Source organism: Auxenochlorella protothecoides (assembly GCF_000733215.1).
Source record: "Auxenochlorella protothecoides strain 0710 unplaced genomic scaffold scaffold125, whole genome shotgun sequence".
In the NCBI taxonomy this organism is placed as follows: domain Eukaryota; kingdom Viridiplantae; phylum Chlorophyta; class Trebouxiophyceae; order Chlorellales; family Chlorellaceae; genus Auxenochlorella; species Auxenochlorella protothecoides.
The window spans coordinates 39,781-50,045 of record NW_011934189.1 but is presented as its reverse complement, the minus strand read 5'-3'; the positions used below and the strand labels follow the sequence as shown (position 1 = coordinate 50,045).

At 65.6% G+C, this 10,265-nt stretch overlaps 5 protein-coding genes across 5 annotated transcripts; 2 read left to right on the top strand and 3 right to left on the bottom strand.

Annotated features, from left to right (window-relative positions):
• Nucleotides 1-1,459: 1,459 nt before the first annotated feature.
• On the bottom strand, nucleotides 1,460-2,647 carry F751_1259 (hypothetical protein; the record flags this gene model as incomplete). The annotated part of the gene is made up of 4 exons (XM_011398554.1): nucleotides 1,460-1,704; nucleotides 1,930-2,056; nucleotides 2,373-2,413; nucleotides 2,515-2,647. The coding sequence occupies 4 exons, from the start codon at nucleotides 2,645-2,647 to the stop codon at nucleotides 1,460-1,462; spliced, it is 546 nt and encodes a 181-aa protein (XP_011396856.1).
• Nucleotides 2,648-3,157: 510 nt separating this feature from the next.
• F751_1258 (Pleckstrin-like proteiny domain-containing family A member 8) lies at nucleotides 3,158-3,661 on the bottom strand (the record flags this gene model as incomplete). The annotated part of the gene is made up of 2 exons (XM_011398553.1): nucleotides 3,158-3,323; nucleotides 3,492-3,661. 2 exons carry the CDS (start codon nucleotides 3,659-3,661, stop codon nucleotides 3,158-3,160), a joined length of 336 nt encoding a protein of 111 aa, XP_011396855.1.
• An 837-nt stretch (nucleotides 3,662-4,498) lies between these two features.
• F751_1257 (hypothetical protein) lies at nucleotides 4,499-6,590 on the bottom strand (the record flags this gene model as incomplete). The annotated part of the gene is made up of 4 exons (XM_011398552.1): nucleotides 4,499-4,641; nucleotides 4,772-4,897; nucleotides 5,121-5,566; nucleotides 6,484-6,590. 4 exons carry the CDS (start codon nucleotides 6,588-6,590, stop codon nucleotides 4,499-4,501), a joined length of 822 nt encoding a protein of 273 aa, XP_011396854.1.
• A 127-nt stretch (nucleotides 6,591-6,717) lies between these two features.
• F751_1256 (hypothetical protein) lies at nucleotides 6,718-7,973 on the top strand (the record flags this gene model as incomplete). Its single annotated transcript, XM_011398551.1, has 2 exons — nucleotides 6,718-6,861; nucleotides 7,299-7,973. 2 exons carry the CDS (start codon nucleotides 6,718-6,720, stop codon nucleotides 7,971-7,973), a joined length of 819 nt encoding a protein of 272 aa, XP_011396853.1.
• Nucleotides 7,974-8,500: 527 nt separating this feature from the next.
• F751_1255 (Zinc metalloprotease ZmpB) lies at nucleotides 8,501-10,105 on the top strand (the record flags this gene model as incomplete). Its single annotated transcript, XM_011398550.1, has 5 exons — nucleotides 8,501-8,651; nucleotides 8,731-9,042; nucleotides 9,242-9,328; nucleotides 9,527-9,568; nucleotides 9,780-10,105. The coding sequence occupies 5 exons, from the start codon at nucleotides 8,501-8,503 to the stop codon at nucleotides 10,103-10,105; spliced, it is 918 nt and encodes a 305-aa protein (XP_011396852.1).
• Between the last annotated feature and the right edge of the window lie 160 nt (nucleotides 10,106-10,265).

Genomic DNA, 10,265 nt, shown 5'->3' with positions numbered 1-10,265 from the left:
TGACGTCGGCTGGGCGAGCTGTCGCAGGATGCAGCGGGCCAGGGGAGCGCGAGGCCATGCCACAGTGCGACCCGTCGGCCCCGCAAGCCTCCTGCCGCCCCATGCTGCCGTTCCCATGGCCCCACCGCCCCCCCTCCCCCGGTGCACATGCCTCCAGCCTGAGGGCCTTGCCTGGGACACCAGGCCCTCGCCGATGGAGTTGAGTAGGCCTGGCCAGGCGGCGGGGTAGTCGGCGTAGACCATGGTCCTGGCGCTCTCCCGCAGCTGCCTCTTCACCGCACCTGGGGCGGCCACCAGGCCGGCAAACATCGCGTCGCGCACAGCGCCCTTCTCCTCTGGGCCGACCAGGGCGGGGCGCTCCTCGTCCTCGCCGCCCCACCCCTCCTTCACGCTGTTCTTAAAGGCGATGGCCGCCACCTGGCGGACGGCGGGGTCCATGCCGGGGTCCAGGGAGACGTGCAGCAGGCCCAGGAGCTGCCCCGGCGCGGCACGGGCCTGGGGTGATGGGTTGGAGCGGAGAGACATCGGGCTGGCGTATCGTCCACGGGCAGGGAGGGGGTGGTTGGGGGGGGCAGAAGACCATGCGGTTTCCCAGTCCCCTTGCCAGGCTGACAGCCGAGACCGGGATCCAGTGATGGCAGGGGGCCGCAGTGTACGTGGGGGAGGCACGCTCGCATCGCTGCGTGGGCTGCACCCGCTCACAGGGCTCAGCACCGTGGAGTAGTCACGGTGCTCTCCCACCGCACCCAGGGCCCACGCACCGATTGCAATGCATGCTCCGCGGCCTGTCGGACAGTGTGGTCGGGATTCATGCACCCCGCCAAGGCAGCCACCAGGTGCTGCCGCTCCATGGCGGGGGTGCGGTGCGGGATAGGGAAGCACGGACAGCCGGGCCTCGCCAGTATTCAGGCAGGAGTCTGCGGTGCGGTAGTGGGGTTCCACTTCAACCCAGGCTCAATCAATATCTTCAAGGCATGTATTTGAGGTGCTGAGGGCGTGGCTGTCGTCCTGGACGACGCTGCATGCATTGTCGGGGATGCAGACGGTCCGGTACTGGCCGACGCAGCAAATCATGCCCAGCACAGTGCGTGGTCCGTCCAGATCGAGGAGCCACATTCAGGAGAGTTCACGTTACAGAGGTGGCCGACTCGTTTGGGAAAAGGGTGTCAATGTACTGACCAGGGGCAGCTATGTTCATGCAGGGCTCAACACCGCCGCATGAATTGGCAGAAGCTTGTATCGGTGTGGAAGGGGCGAGGAGATCTGGCGGGTCTGCGGCCGAAGCAGAGCGCAATTCCCACCCCACCCACTCCCCTCTAGCTCCTGAGACACGTTGAGAAGGGGTGGGGTGGTGCTTGGGGTCTGGCGATGCTGGGCCTCGCCGCCGGGCCCCCCCCCCCCTGGCCTCCCCGCATCATTGGTACCCGCCCGGTGCCGCGGCGCCACCACCGGCGGCGGCTCACTGCCACCAAGAGAAAGTGAAGTCGGACCTGGGCATCGTCACTCCCTGGTACAGACGCGCGATCTCCTGCACCACGCGCTCCGTGGCCTTCACAAAGGCTTGCATATGGGTCAGCGCGCTGGACTCCGTCTCGCCCAGGGCCCGCAGGAAGTCCTCCCTCGTCGGCAGCGCCATCATCCCGGTCTTGATCCCGGCGCGCACCACCCACGTGTGCATGGGCGCCAGCGAGCGTTCGTAAGACTCTGGGGTGGGGGTGGTGGGGAGAGGGGGTTGACATGTGATCGAGGGGGCAGCGGCCGGGCCGAACAACGCAGGGAGGAGGCGCCGTGAAACACGGCAGCGGCCGCCACTGGCACATGGCCTGACGTCTCAGCGGACCGCAAAGGATAGCACCCACGATTCCCTGTGTTTCCCCGCCGCAGGAAGGTGCAGGGCATCCGCTGGCACCTCGCCGCGATCGCCCCCACCTGCCACAGCCTCCTTCATGGCCTGGCCGTTTGCCAGGTTCTGGAAGATGAGGCTGATGAAGAGGATGGAGTTCATGAGTCGGTGCAAGTTCCGCCCGGGACTGTTCTTCACGGTCACCGTGTTGTTCTGCAGGTGGTCATGTGCGAGGTGGGTGCTGGGGTGATGCTCAGGTACGCGATGGGGCGCCCGAACAGGCAGCACAGCAGACCCCATTCTGCACAGGACAGGGGATGCCAGCCAAACCCCACGCACCGCTTTTCCTTCCTCGACGATATCATACAGCATGGGAAGGCGGTGAGCGACGGCAGCAATGCTGTCCCTCTGTAGGAGGATGCCCAGGAAACGAGGAGCATTAAGGCGCAGCAAGGGGAGACCGCCCTTGAAAAGCAGTGGGTACCTGACGACACTCCTTGGCCGAACAGTCGGTACCTCTCCGACTCACCTTGGAGGAGAACTCGTTCCTTGCAATCAGGAAGACGCTGCCTGCGCGGGTGGGGTGGGAGGACCCCGCCAAATGTCGTTAGGAGGCGATGCGAGGGTTGAAGAAGCCTGCCTTCCCACCCACTGGGGCCCCGCCTTCTCACCCAGGTAGTTGAAGATGGGGAGCACCGTGACACAGGCGTCTGCAAACTCCCGAGTTTCGAGGACATCTCGGGTCCCCAGCTCCACAAACGCGGCGGTCAGTCTTGGCAGAAATTCAGGCCCCTCGTGGGCCATGGCTCTTCGAAGCCCAAGGTCAAAACCGTACTGTCACCACATCCACGTAGGAGTTTAAGATGGAACGCTATTGTTTGAGGACTGAGTTGTTGTGAGGCGTGCCGCAGGCTGGCGCCCATCGTGGGAGCGGGTGTTCTGCAGGATCTTCCCCTCAGCTCCGGTCTCACTGCCTCGAGGTGACCCTGACCCTGTGTTGACAGAACCCTCTGACAGTGTCCATCTACACGCATAGCCCTACTTGGCTCAGACTTTTGCAGGGTCATCGAGTCCGTTTTCTGATAGAAACTGGTGCACCTCCAGCAGTAGAACCGAAAACTCCTGACAGAACGTGTGCATGCGGGCCAGTCCCTCCGGACTCGCCGCACCGATGCTGTCGAGGAAACTTTGCCTAAGGAGCGTATGTAGCGGGAGGATGGGTGGTGAGGACGACTTGGTGAGGAATCTGCCGGAGTACGCAGCCTCGTAAGGAGGCCCTTGCCTTCACCCTGCATGCAATGGCCGCCGCCGGGCTCACCTGGCAGGCACCAGTTTCAGGGCAACAGTGAAGGTGCCCGTCACAATCCAGCCATGGTATTGCTGCAGGGTCGCATAATAGGTTTCACTGGCGGCTGCCGACAGGCTCTCCTCCTCATCCTCCGTCAGACGGTTCAGGAGCGCCGTCACAAACTGCATGGCCCTGACGACCAGCACGGGGCGAAGCTGAGACGCAGGATTCGACTTTATGGGCATGCATCCCAAGGTGATGCCACAAGGCCATGCTCAGGAAGGTTCAACCATCCCCGGCGCCAGAAGGGGGCTGAGCGCTCTGCCGAGGGCGGTATGACAATCCCTTTCCCGCACCCACCTTTTCAGCCAGAGCAGGCCCTTGGTGGAGGAGGAGGAGGAGGCTGCCCCGCCGGCCTGGACCTCATCCTCCACGATGACTAATATGTCGGCGTCGTAGCGCTCTGGGTTGGTCGCGGCGCTCCTGGCCAGTCTGTCGATGTTTCCCCCGACATCGCTCTTCACCAGCATAAACCCTGTGCCCAGGTGATCTGTGCAGTGTGGTGGGAGGACGACGCCATGAGCAGAAACCCATCAGGCTTTCAGGTGTCCGAGGGTGCCTCAGCAGGGAAAGTCAATGGAATGGCCCCCATCTTTCCAGTTCCCCCCCTCTCCCTGGACCATCGACTCGCCTACAGCCTGCAGCACGAGTCGACAAACGTCCAGGAACCGATTGGTCTGTATTCTGCCAGAGTCCGCAGAGTGCACCTTGCTCAGCAGATCCCTGCCCTCGTCGAACAGAGACATGCTGAGGAGGCCCGGCACCAGCGCCGCGACTGTGGGTGTCGGGAACCCAACCGACCGTGCTCCTGATACAAAGTACACGACAGGATAGCCCAGGATGCCATTCAGAACGTGAGATTTCAATATTTAGGGCTGTTGACGTGGGGGAGCACTCGAAACACCGACATCCACCCCGGCAGGGTTTCGGTGGTCCGTGCCAGATGCACGTGCGGTGCACGTACCCGCCGACCCCTTTCTCAGCTCAGTATCTAGATAAGCGTTGCTACACTTGCCATTAGGCTCATGGTGTGGTCAGGCACACCTGCAGTGCAATGAATTGAGAGCATAGGAGTGGGGATCGCAAGCCAGGGTGGGGCAGCATGACAGCTGCAAGGCGCACCCCGGCCCGCCAGACTCCTCTTCGGACCCTTGAGCCGCGCGGAAGGGGAAGCAAGGAGGGAGGTGGGGGCATGGTCGCACAGCTTCTCAGCTGGCCCTGGACCCCAGCACAGGGTGGGATGGGGAGGCAATGGTTCGTTTCACGAGGGGTGGGTCCAAGGTGACGGCAAAAGGTGTGTAACGCCCTCAGGAGAAGTTCACGCCCAGGTCCAGGGGGATGATGCTGGGGATGTTGAGGCTCAGCGTCTCGCCGGTCTGTGCGGTGAGCTGCAGGGTGTAGGGTGCCGAGATCGGTATGGGGGTGCCGGGCGTGTTGATGGTCCAATAGCCTGGGGCAGAGGGGTGGGAAGTGGAGAGTTTGGTGGGGAGCGGGGGAACGGGAGGCGGGGCAGGAGCGCAGGTGCGCAGTAGGACACGGTTTGGCCCGCCCGCCCCACGTCCATCCGGCCCGGCACCCACCGTAGCTCTGGTAGGCCATGGCGATGCCGGAGAGGGTGACGGAGGTCAGCAGCTCCTTCAGGTTGGAAAAGTTGATGCCGATGAAGTATTGGTTGTTCTGCGTGCTGGGCCAGAGCCGGATGCCACCTGGCAAAGGGGGGGGGTATTGGGGGGGTGGGGTGGGTTGGGAGGGGAGAAAGCGTATGGGCATGAGGTCCCCTCCCCCCCCCTCAACCAGGTGTGCTGGGTGCAGTTGCATGCATGACCCCGGGTGCGCCAGCCAGCCAGCGGTGGGTGGGAAGCGGGCCGCGGGCCGCAAAGCCTCGCTTCCCTCCCCATTCCCTCGCAACAAACTCCAAACAGGCCCCACCCGTGATGAGGGAGTTGCAGGCCACGGGCTGCCAGGCCAGCTTCATGACGGGGTTGATGTTGTAGTCCACGTCGGTGATGTTGCCCAGCCCCGGCGCGGAGATGGTGATGTCGTCGCCCTCGCAGGAGGCGCAGGAGTCGACGAGCATGAAGAGGGCATAGTCCAGCATGGCATGCGGGCAGACGGTGTCCACGCAGGTGACGTTGAGGCACATGCCGCAGTACTGCCCCGCCGCGTAGTAGGTGGCGGACACGCCCGCGTAGTAGTAGGTGAAGTGGGGGTTCAGGTACCCGATGCCGCAGTTCAGCGTCTGCACGCCCGTCTCCTGGAAGTCGCGGGCCGCGGACACGGTGCCGGTGCCCTGGCGCCAGTCCTTGAGGCCGGCCGCCGCCGCCCGCTGCGCAGCGCTCAGGGGCGGGGCGTAGGCGGTGCCCGGGTTCAGGAAGCTGGTCAGGTTGGTGTAGGAAGTGACCCAGGTGGGGCTGGGGGGGGGCGGCGCCGCGGCGGGGGGGCCCGCCGCCGGGCTGGGCAGGCTGGCGAAGGGGCCCGGGGCCAGCGCCGGCTCGGCCTGGGACACGGAGGCGGCGGCCAGGTCCCGGGCCAGGGACTCGGGCGTGGGCGCGGCGGCGGCGTCCGGGGCGCGGGCCGGGGCCAGGCCGCTGCTCCGCAGCGCCCGGGGCACCGACCCGGCGGCTGCGGCCGGGGCCAAGCAGGCCAGGGCCAGCAGGGCGATGCAGGAAAGGGTTTGTGGGGCTGACATCTCGGCCTGAGGGGGGGTGGGAAATAGGGTTTCGGAGCGGGTGGGGTGGGTGGCCGTGGCAGACGCGTCTGCGACGTAGGGCTCGGGTCGTCAGGTCCCAGCCTGACTCACCACTTTTTCAAACCCGCCCGATGAGAGGGGAGGGGCGCTGGATTTCAAAGCAAACTTGAGGAGAGGGGGGGGCTGGTCCGGCTCCTGCCTGTATTGGCGATGATTGCAACCCGTGTCTGCCGCCTTCCGCGTTGGGAACCGGGCGCGTGGATGCAGTCAGTCTGGACAGGCCCAGGTGACGAAACAGAACGCGGGTGCCTGAAGACCCGCCACAGAATATTTCGTAATTTATAGGGACTTGGGCATGTCTCAGGTCCTCGATACGAGGCATCTATGACGCCCAATCCAAGTCTAGCGCCTCGCCGGGGCCACTTCCCCTGGAAAGGAGGAAACCTCGGCCCTTCCAACTCACTCGGTTCCTGCTGTCGTCGGCTCCGCGCCCGCGTTCAACCACCCCAACGCAGCATAACAACCGCTCGTCTCCACCAAGATCCCTGACCCATTCTTAAACCCCTGCTCCATTAATTCCATTACATTTTTTTGCAGCACCACATCAAACCCGATCCCGCGGCAGCTCGGTGCGTGTGCCCCTCGCCCAGATTCCGAGTATCATGTAAGGCTGGGACGGTGAACAGGCGGGTCATACCCCACACCGGCATGAAGCGGCATGTGAAAGCATGGCGAACCTATATACCACAGTCCCAGATTGCGAGCATACCTTGTCGACTCCCGGGCCCACCCCCCCCGCCCCAACCACCCCCGCAGCACCCCCGGCCCGCAGAGGTCATGGCGCGCACCCTCGCCCTCCTCCTGTGCCTGGCAGGCCTGGCGCTGCACGGGCACGCAGCGGCGTCCCCCCCGATCGATCCTTTCGCCAGCAGCTCCACCGTGAGCACCGGCACGAACGGCGCCGCAGCCTTCTCGCCCAAGGTACAGATGCTCATGGGGCGGCTGCCTGTCCGAGGGTGTCCAAGGAGGGGAGGGGGTGTTCGGGCGACACATTTTGGGAGATCAGCTCTCAGCTTCGGCATAGATTGCGGGATCATGGTGACTTGCATACTTGCCCACATACGGGCATGTGCGTCCCCTCCAAGCACGCTGTGCATTCACATGGGTGGGGGTGCAGCATGCCATGTCCCGGGCCCCCTCAGGGCCCAGTGCTTCTCACTCCAGGGCCCCCTTCCCTGCCAGACCCGTATGCCTCCATCCCCACCGGAGATCTGTATTCACATCCCCCCCCAACCCCCCACATCTACCCCACACAGTCCCCCGCCGCCAGCCCCACCGCCGCCGCCCCCGCAGCGGTTGATGGCCTGGCCCTGGCCGCCGAGTATGCGGCCGCCCCCGGCGCGCAGCCCGCGGAGCAGCGCCTGACGTACAAGGGCGTGGCGACGACGGGGTACACCTCCACCCCCCTGACCACCTACGGCGCCACCAACCTGGGCTGCGCGCTGGGGTACGTCGGCGACAACTTCACTTCCGACTACGTGGCCATGGGCCCCTCCTTCTTCAACCAGGGCTACTCCTGCGGCCTCTGCATCCGGCTGGAGTGCGACGACGCGCGGTGCGAGCAGCCGGGGCGCACGCGGGTGGCGCAGGTGCTGGACTACTGCGGCAACTGCTATGATGCGGACCTGACCATCGCGCAGCCGCTGTTCGTGGCGCTGACGGGGCGCCAGCCCAGCCCCAACCCCTCCGCCCTTATCTCCTGGGAGTTTGTGGACTGCGCGCCCTACAGCAACGGCACCATCAAGATGCTGGTGAAGCAGGGGGGCAGCGCCTACTACCAGGCCTTCTCCTTCGCCAACTCCATCTACACCATCACCGCGGCGCAGCTGAACGGGGACCGGCTGGTGCACGGCACCGACAACTACTGGAGCTGGAACCCGGTGAGCACCATCGACCCCGCCGGGCCCTTCACACTGGACATCCTGGGCTCCAACGGCCAGGTGCTGCAGGTGGTCCTCCCCGCCCTGGTCTCCACCGACCTGGGCCTGCAGTTCACGCCCCCTGCCCCCGTGCCTGCGCCCAGCGCGGAGTGACCCGGGGTGCAGCGTGTGGGCGGCTGGACCCAGGCGGCCCGGGCGTGCCGCCCCCTGCCTCTCCCCCCCGCCCCTCCCTTCACACACAGCCCTCCGCGCACTCCTCGCGACCGAGGACGTTTTGAATATACCCCTCTCCTCCCTGCCATGTGTGAATGGAGATGTTTGTTGTGAAAGATTGCCGTGTACCTGCCGGGGCGCGGGGTGAGGGCCAGGAATACAGGCACAGGGCAGAACTTCCCCCCTCCCCCATACCACTGCTGCTCGTACGCCCGCGCGCGCCACCCGGCTGGAGTCAGCTTCCTGGGCACCACTCGGCCCCTCCCATGAACACGGTTCGAGCGTGTTCGAAAGACCCAAACCCATCCCAGCGGCTCCAGCGCCCCATTACGCGCTCCAAGGAGGCCAGGGGTTCGAGAACAGCGGGTCTGGACCGAGATCGACGCAGCAACCTGCACGCGCGGCGCTGGCGTGAGGGGGGCTCGAATCCTTACAGACCTTTGGCAGGGACGACATCAAGAGCTGGAATGAGGGCCAACAGCTTCATCGTGGTCATCCTGGCCGCCTGCCTGGCGGGGATGGCGGCCGCGCAGATCCCAGACATAGTTCCCATCACTGTGCAGGAAGCCCTGGGTCCGCTCGCGGAGGTGCCCGCGCTGGAGGACTCGGCCCCTGCAGGTAGGATGGGTTTCGAGAGCCCAATGGTCCATGTTGGTAGTATCGTGCTCGATCGCCGCCTCCCCGCCTGCCATCGCAGTCGAAGTACCGCCCGCCGTGGTCGGTGCCCTGCCCGGCACCGGGCCGGAGAGCGAGCCGGTGGCAGAGCCCGTGGCGGAGCCAGAGAGTGAGCCTGCAGTGGAGCCGGCAGCCGAGCCAGAGAGCGAGCCGGTGGTGGAGCCGGAGAGCGAGACTCCCCTGGAGCCCGCGACGGAGACCACAGCCCCCGGCGCAGCCGTCATACCCGTGATCCCCCTCCCCTCTCCTGTCCCTGTCGCGGAGGTCCCCAACCTCACAGCACCCAGCCTTGATGATGTGGTGCCTGAAGTCGAGGCAGACACGCCCGAGACTGGTGGGTGTGTGTGTGTGTGTGAATTGGGGTCAGGCAGGGGCGCTGGGGCCACAAGGCGGGAGCTGAGGGCGAGCAGGGGGGCACTGGGATCAGGCTGGGGATGCATCTACTGCTTTGACATGACGGCCCGAAGATCTCATCGCGAGCGAGCAGCACTCACTCACCTGCTCCCCCCCCCTGATGCCCCTTTCACCAACAGAGGACCTGGCGGGCATCGTCCCGGAGGTGATCGCCCCTGGGCTCGAGAGCGCGCTCGGCCCCGACACGGAGTTCCCGCTCGTGAACGGTGTGTGCGCCTGTGTAGAGCAGGGGAGAGCAGAGGCCACGGTGCCTGGACCGGCACTGTGCCGAGCACAGACACTGGTCCCTGGGGCTGCTGGCCTGTGTCCATTGCTGAGCGGGGAATCATGCGGGCTTTAGGCGACCAGGATGCCCCTTGCCTGGCACATGGCCCACAAACCCAACCGCCCCTCATGCACCGCAGAGGAGCTGGAGGGTGACTTCATCTACCTGGAGGTTGCCTCGGGTGAGTCGGGGTGTTGCTGGGGAGGAGCGGCGGCCCAGGCCGCCATGCGGCGACTTTGCAGGAACGGCCGGATGGCACGCATCGTTTCTCCACCGGCAGGGCACTGCCTCTGCCCCTTTGAGCTGTGTGCTATGACTCCCCATGTATAAACACAAAGTAAGGAAAGTAGTCCACCCTCCTCCCCTCCCGCCCCCCCCCGCAACCGCTGCAGGCGGCACGCCGTTCGAGCAGGTCCTGTACTTCCTGAACAGCTACCGGCCCATCGCCCAGGCCTTCATCAACGCGCAGCGCGTGGAGCGCACCTCCGCCGTGGACCCGCCGGGCTGGAACCTGACCCACTACGGCGAGGCGCTGGACCTCAGCGCCCCAGTGCGAGTGGATCTGTACGACGCCGCGGGCAACAAGGTGTTCACCCCCCTGCCGGCACTGACCTCCCGCTCCTTGGGCACCCAGTTTGGCGTGGCGCCCAGGGGCAGCGCCGCCGGGTACTACCCGGCCGGCAGCTTCCCCCCGCTGTCGCCCGGCCCCGGAGCGTGAAGAGTGTGGGAGACTCGAGTGCCCCCCCTTCCGGCGTGCAGATGGGATGACCCAGCCCCTCCCTGCGCGCAGCGCCGTCTCCCTTCTGCTATCAGCAGCAGGCGGCGTGGTTTATTGGAGTCCTGCCACACCAGACCCCGTGGCTGGAGAGCACCGCCCC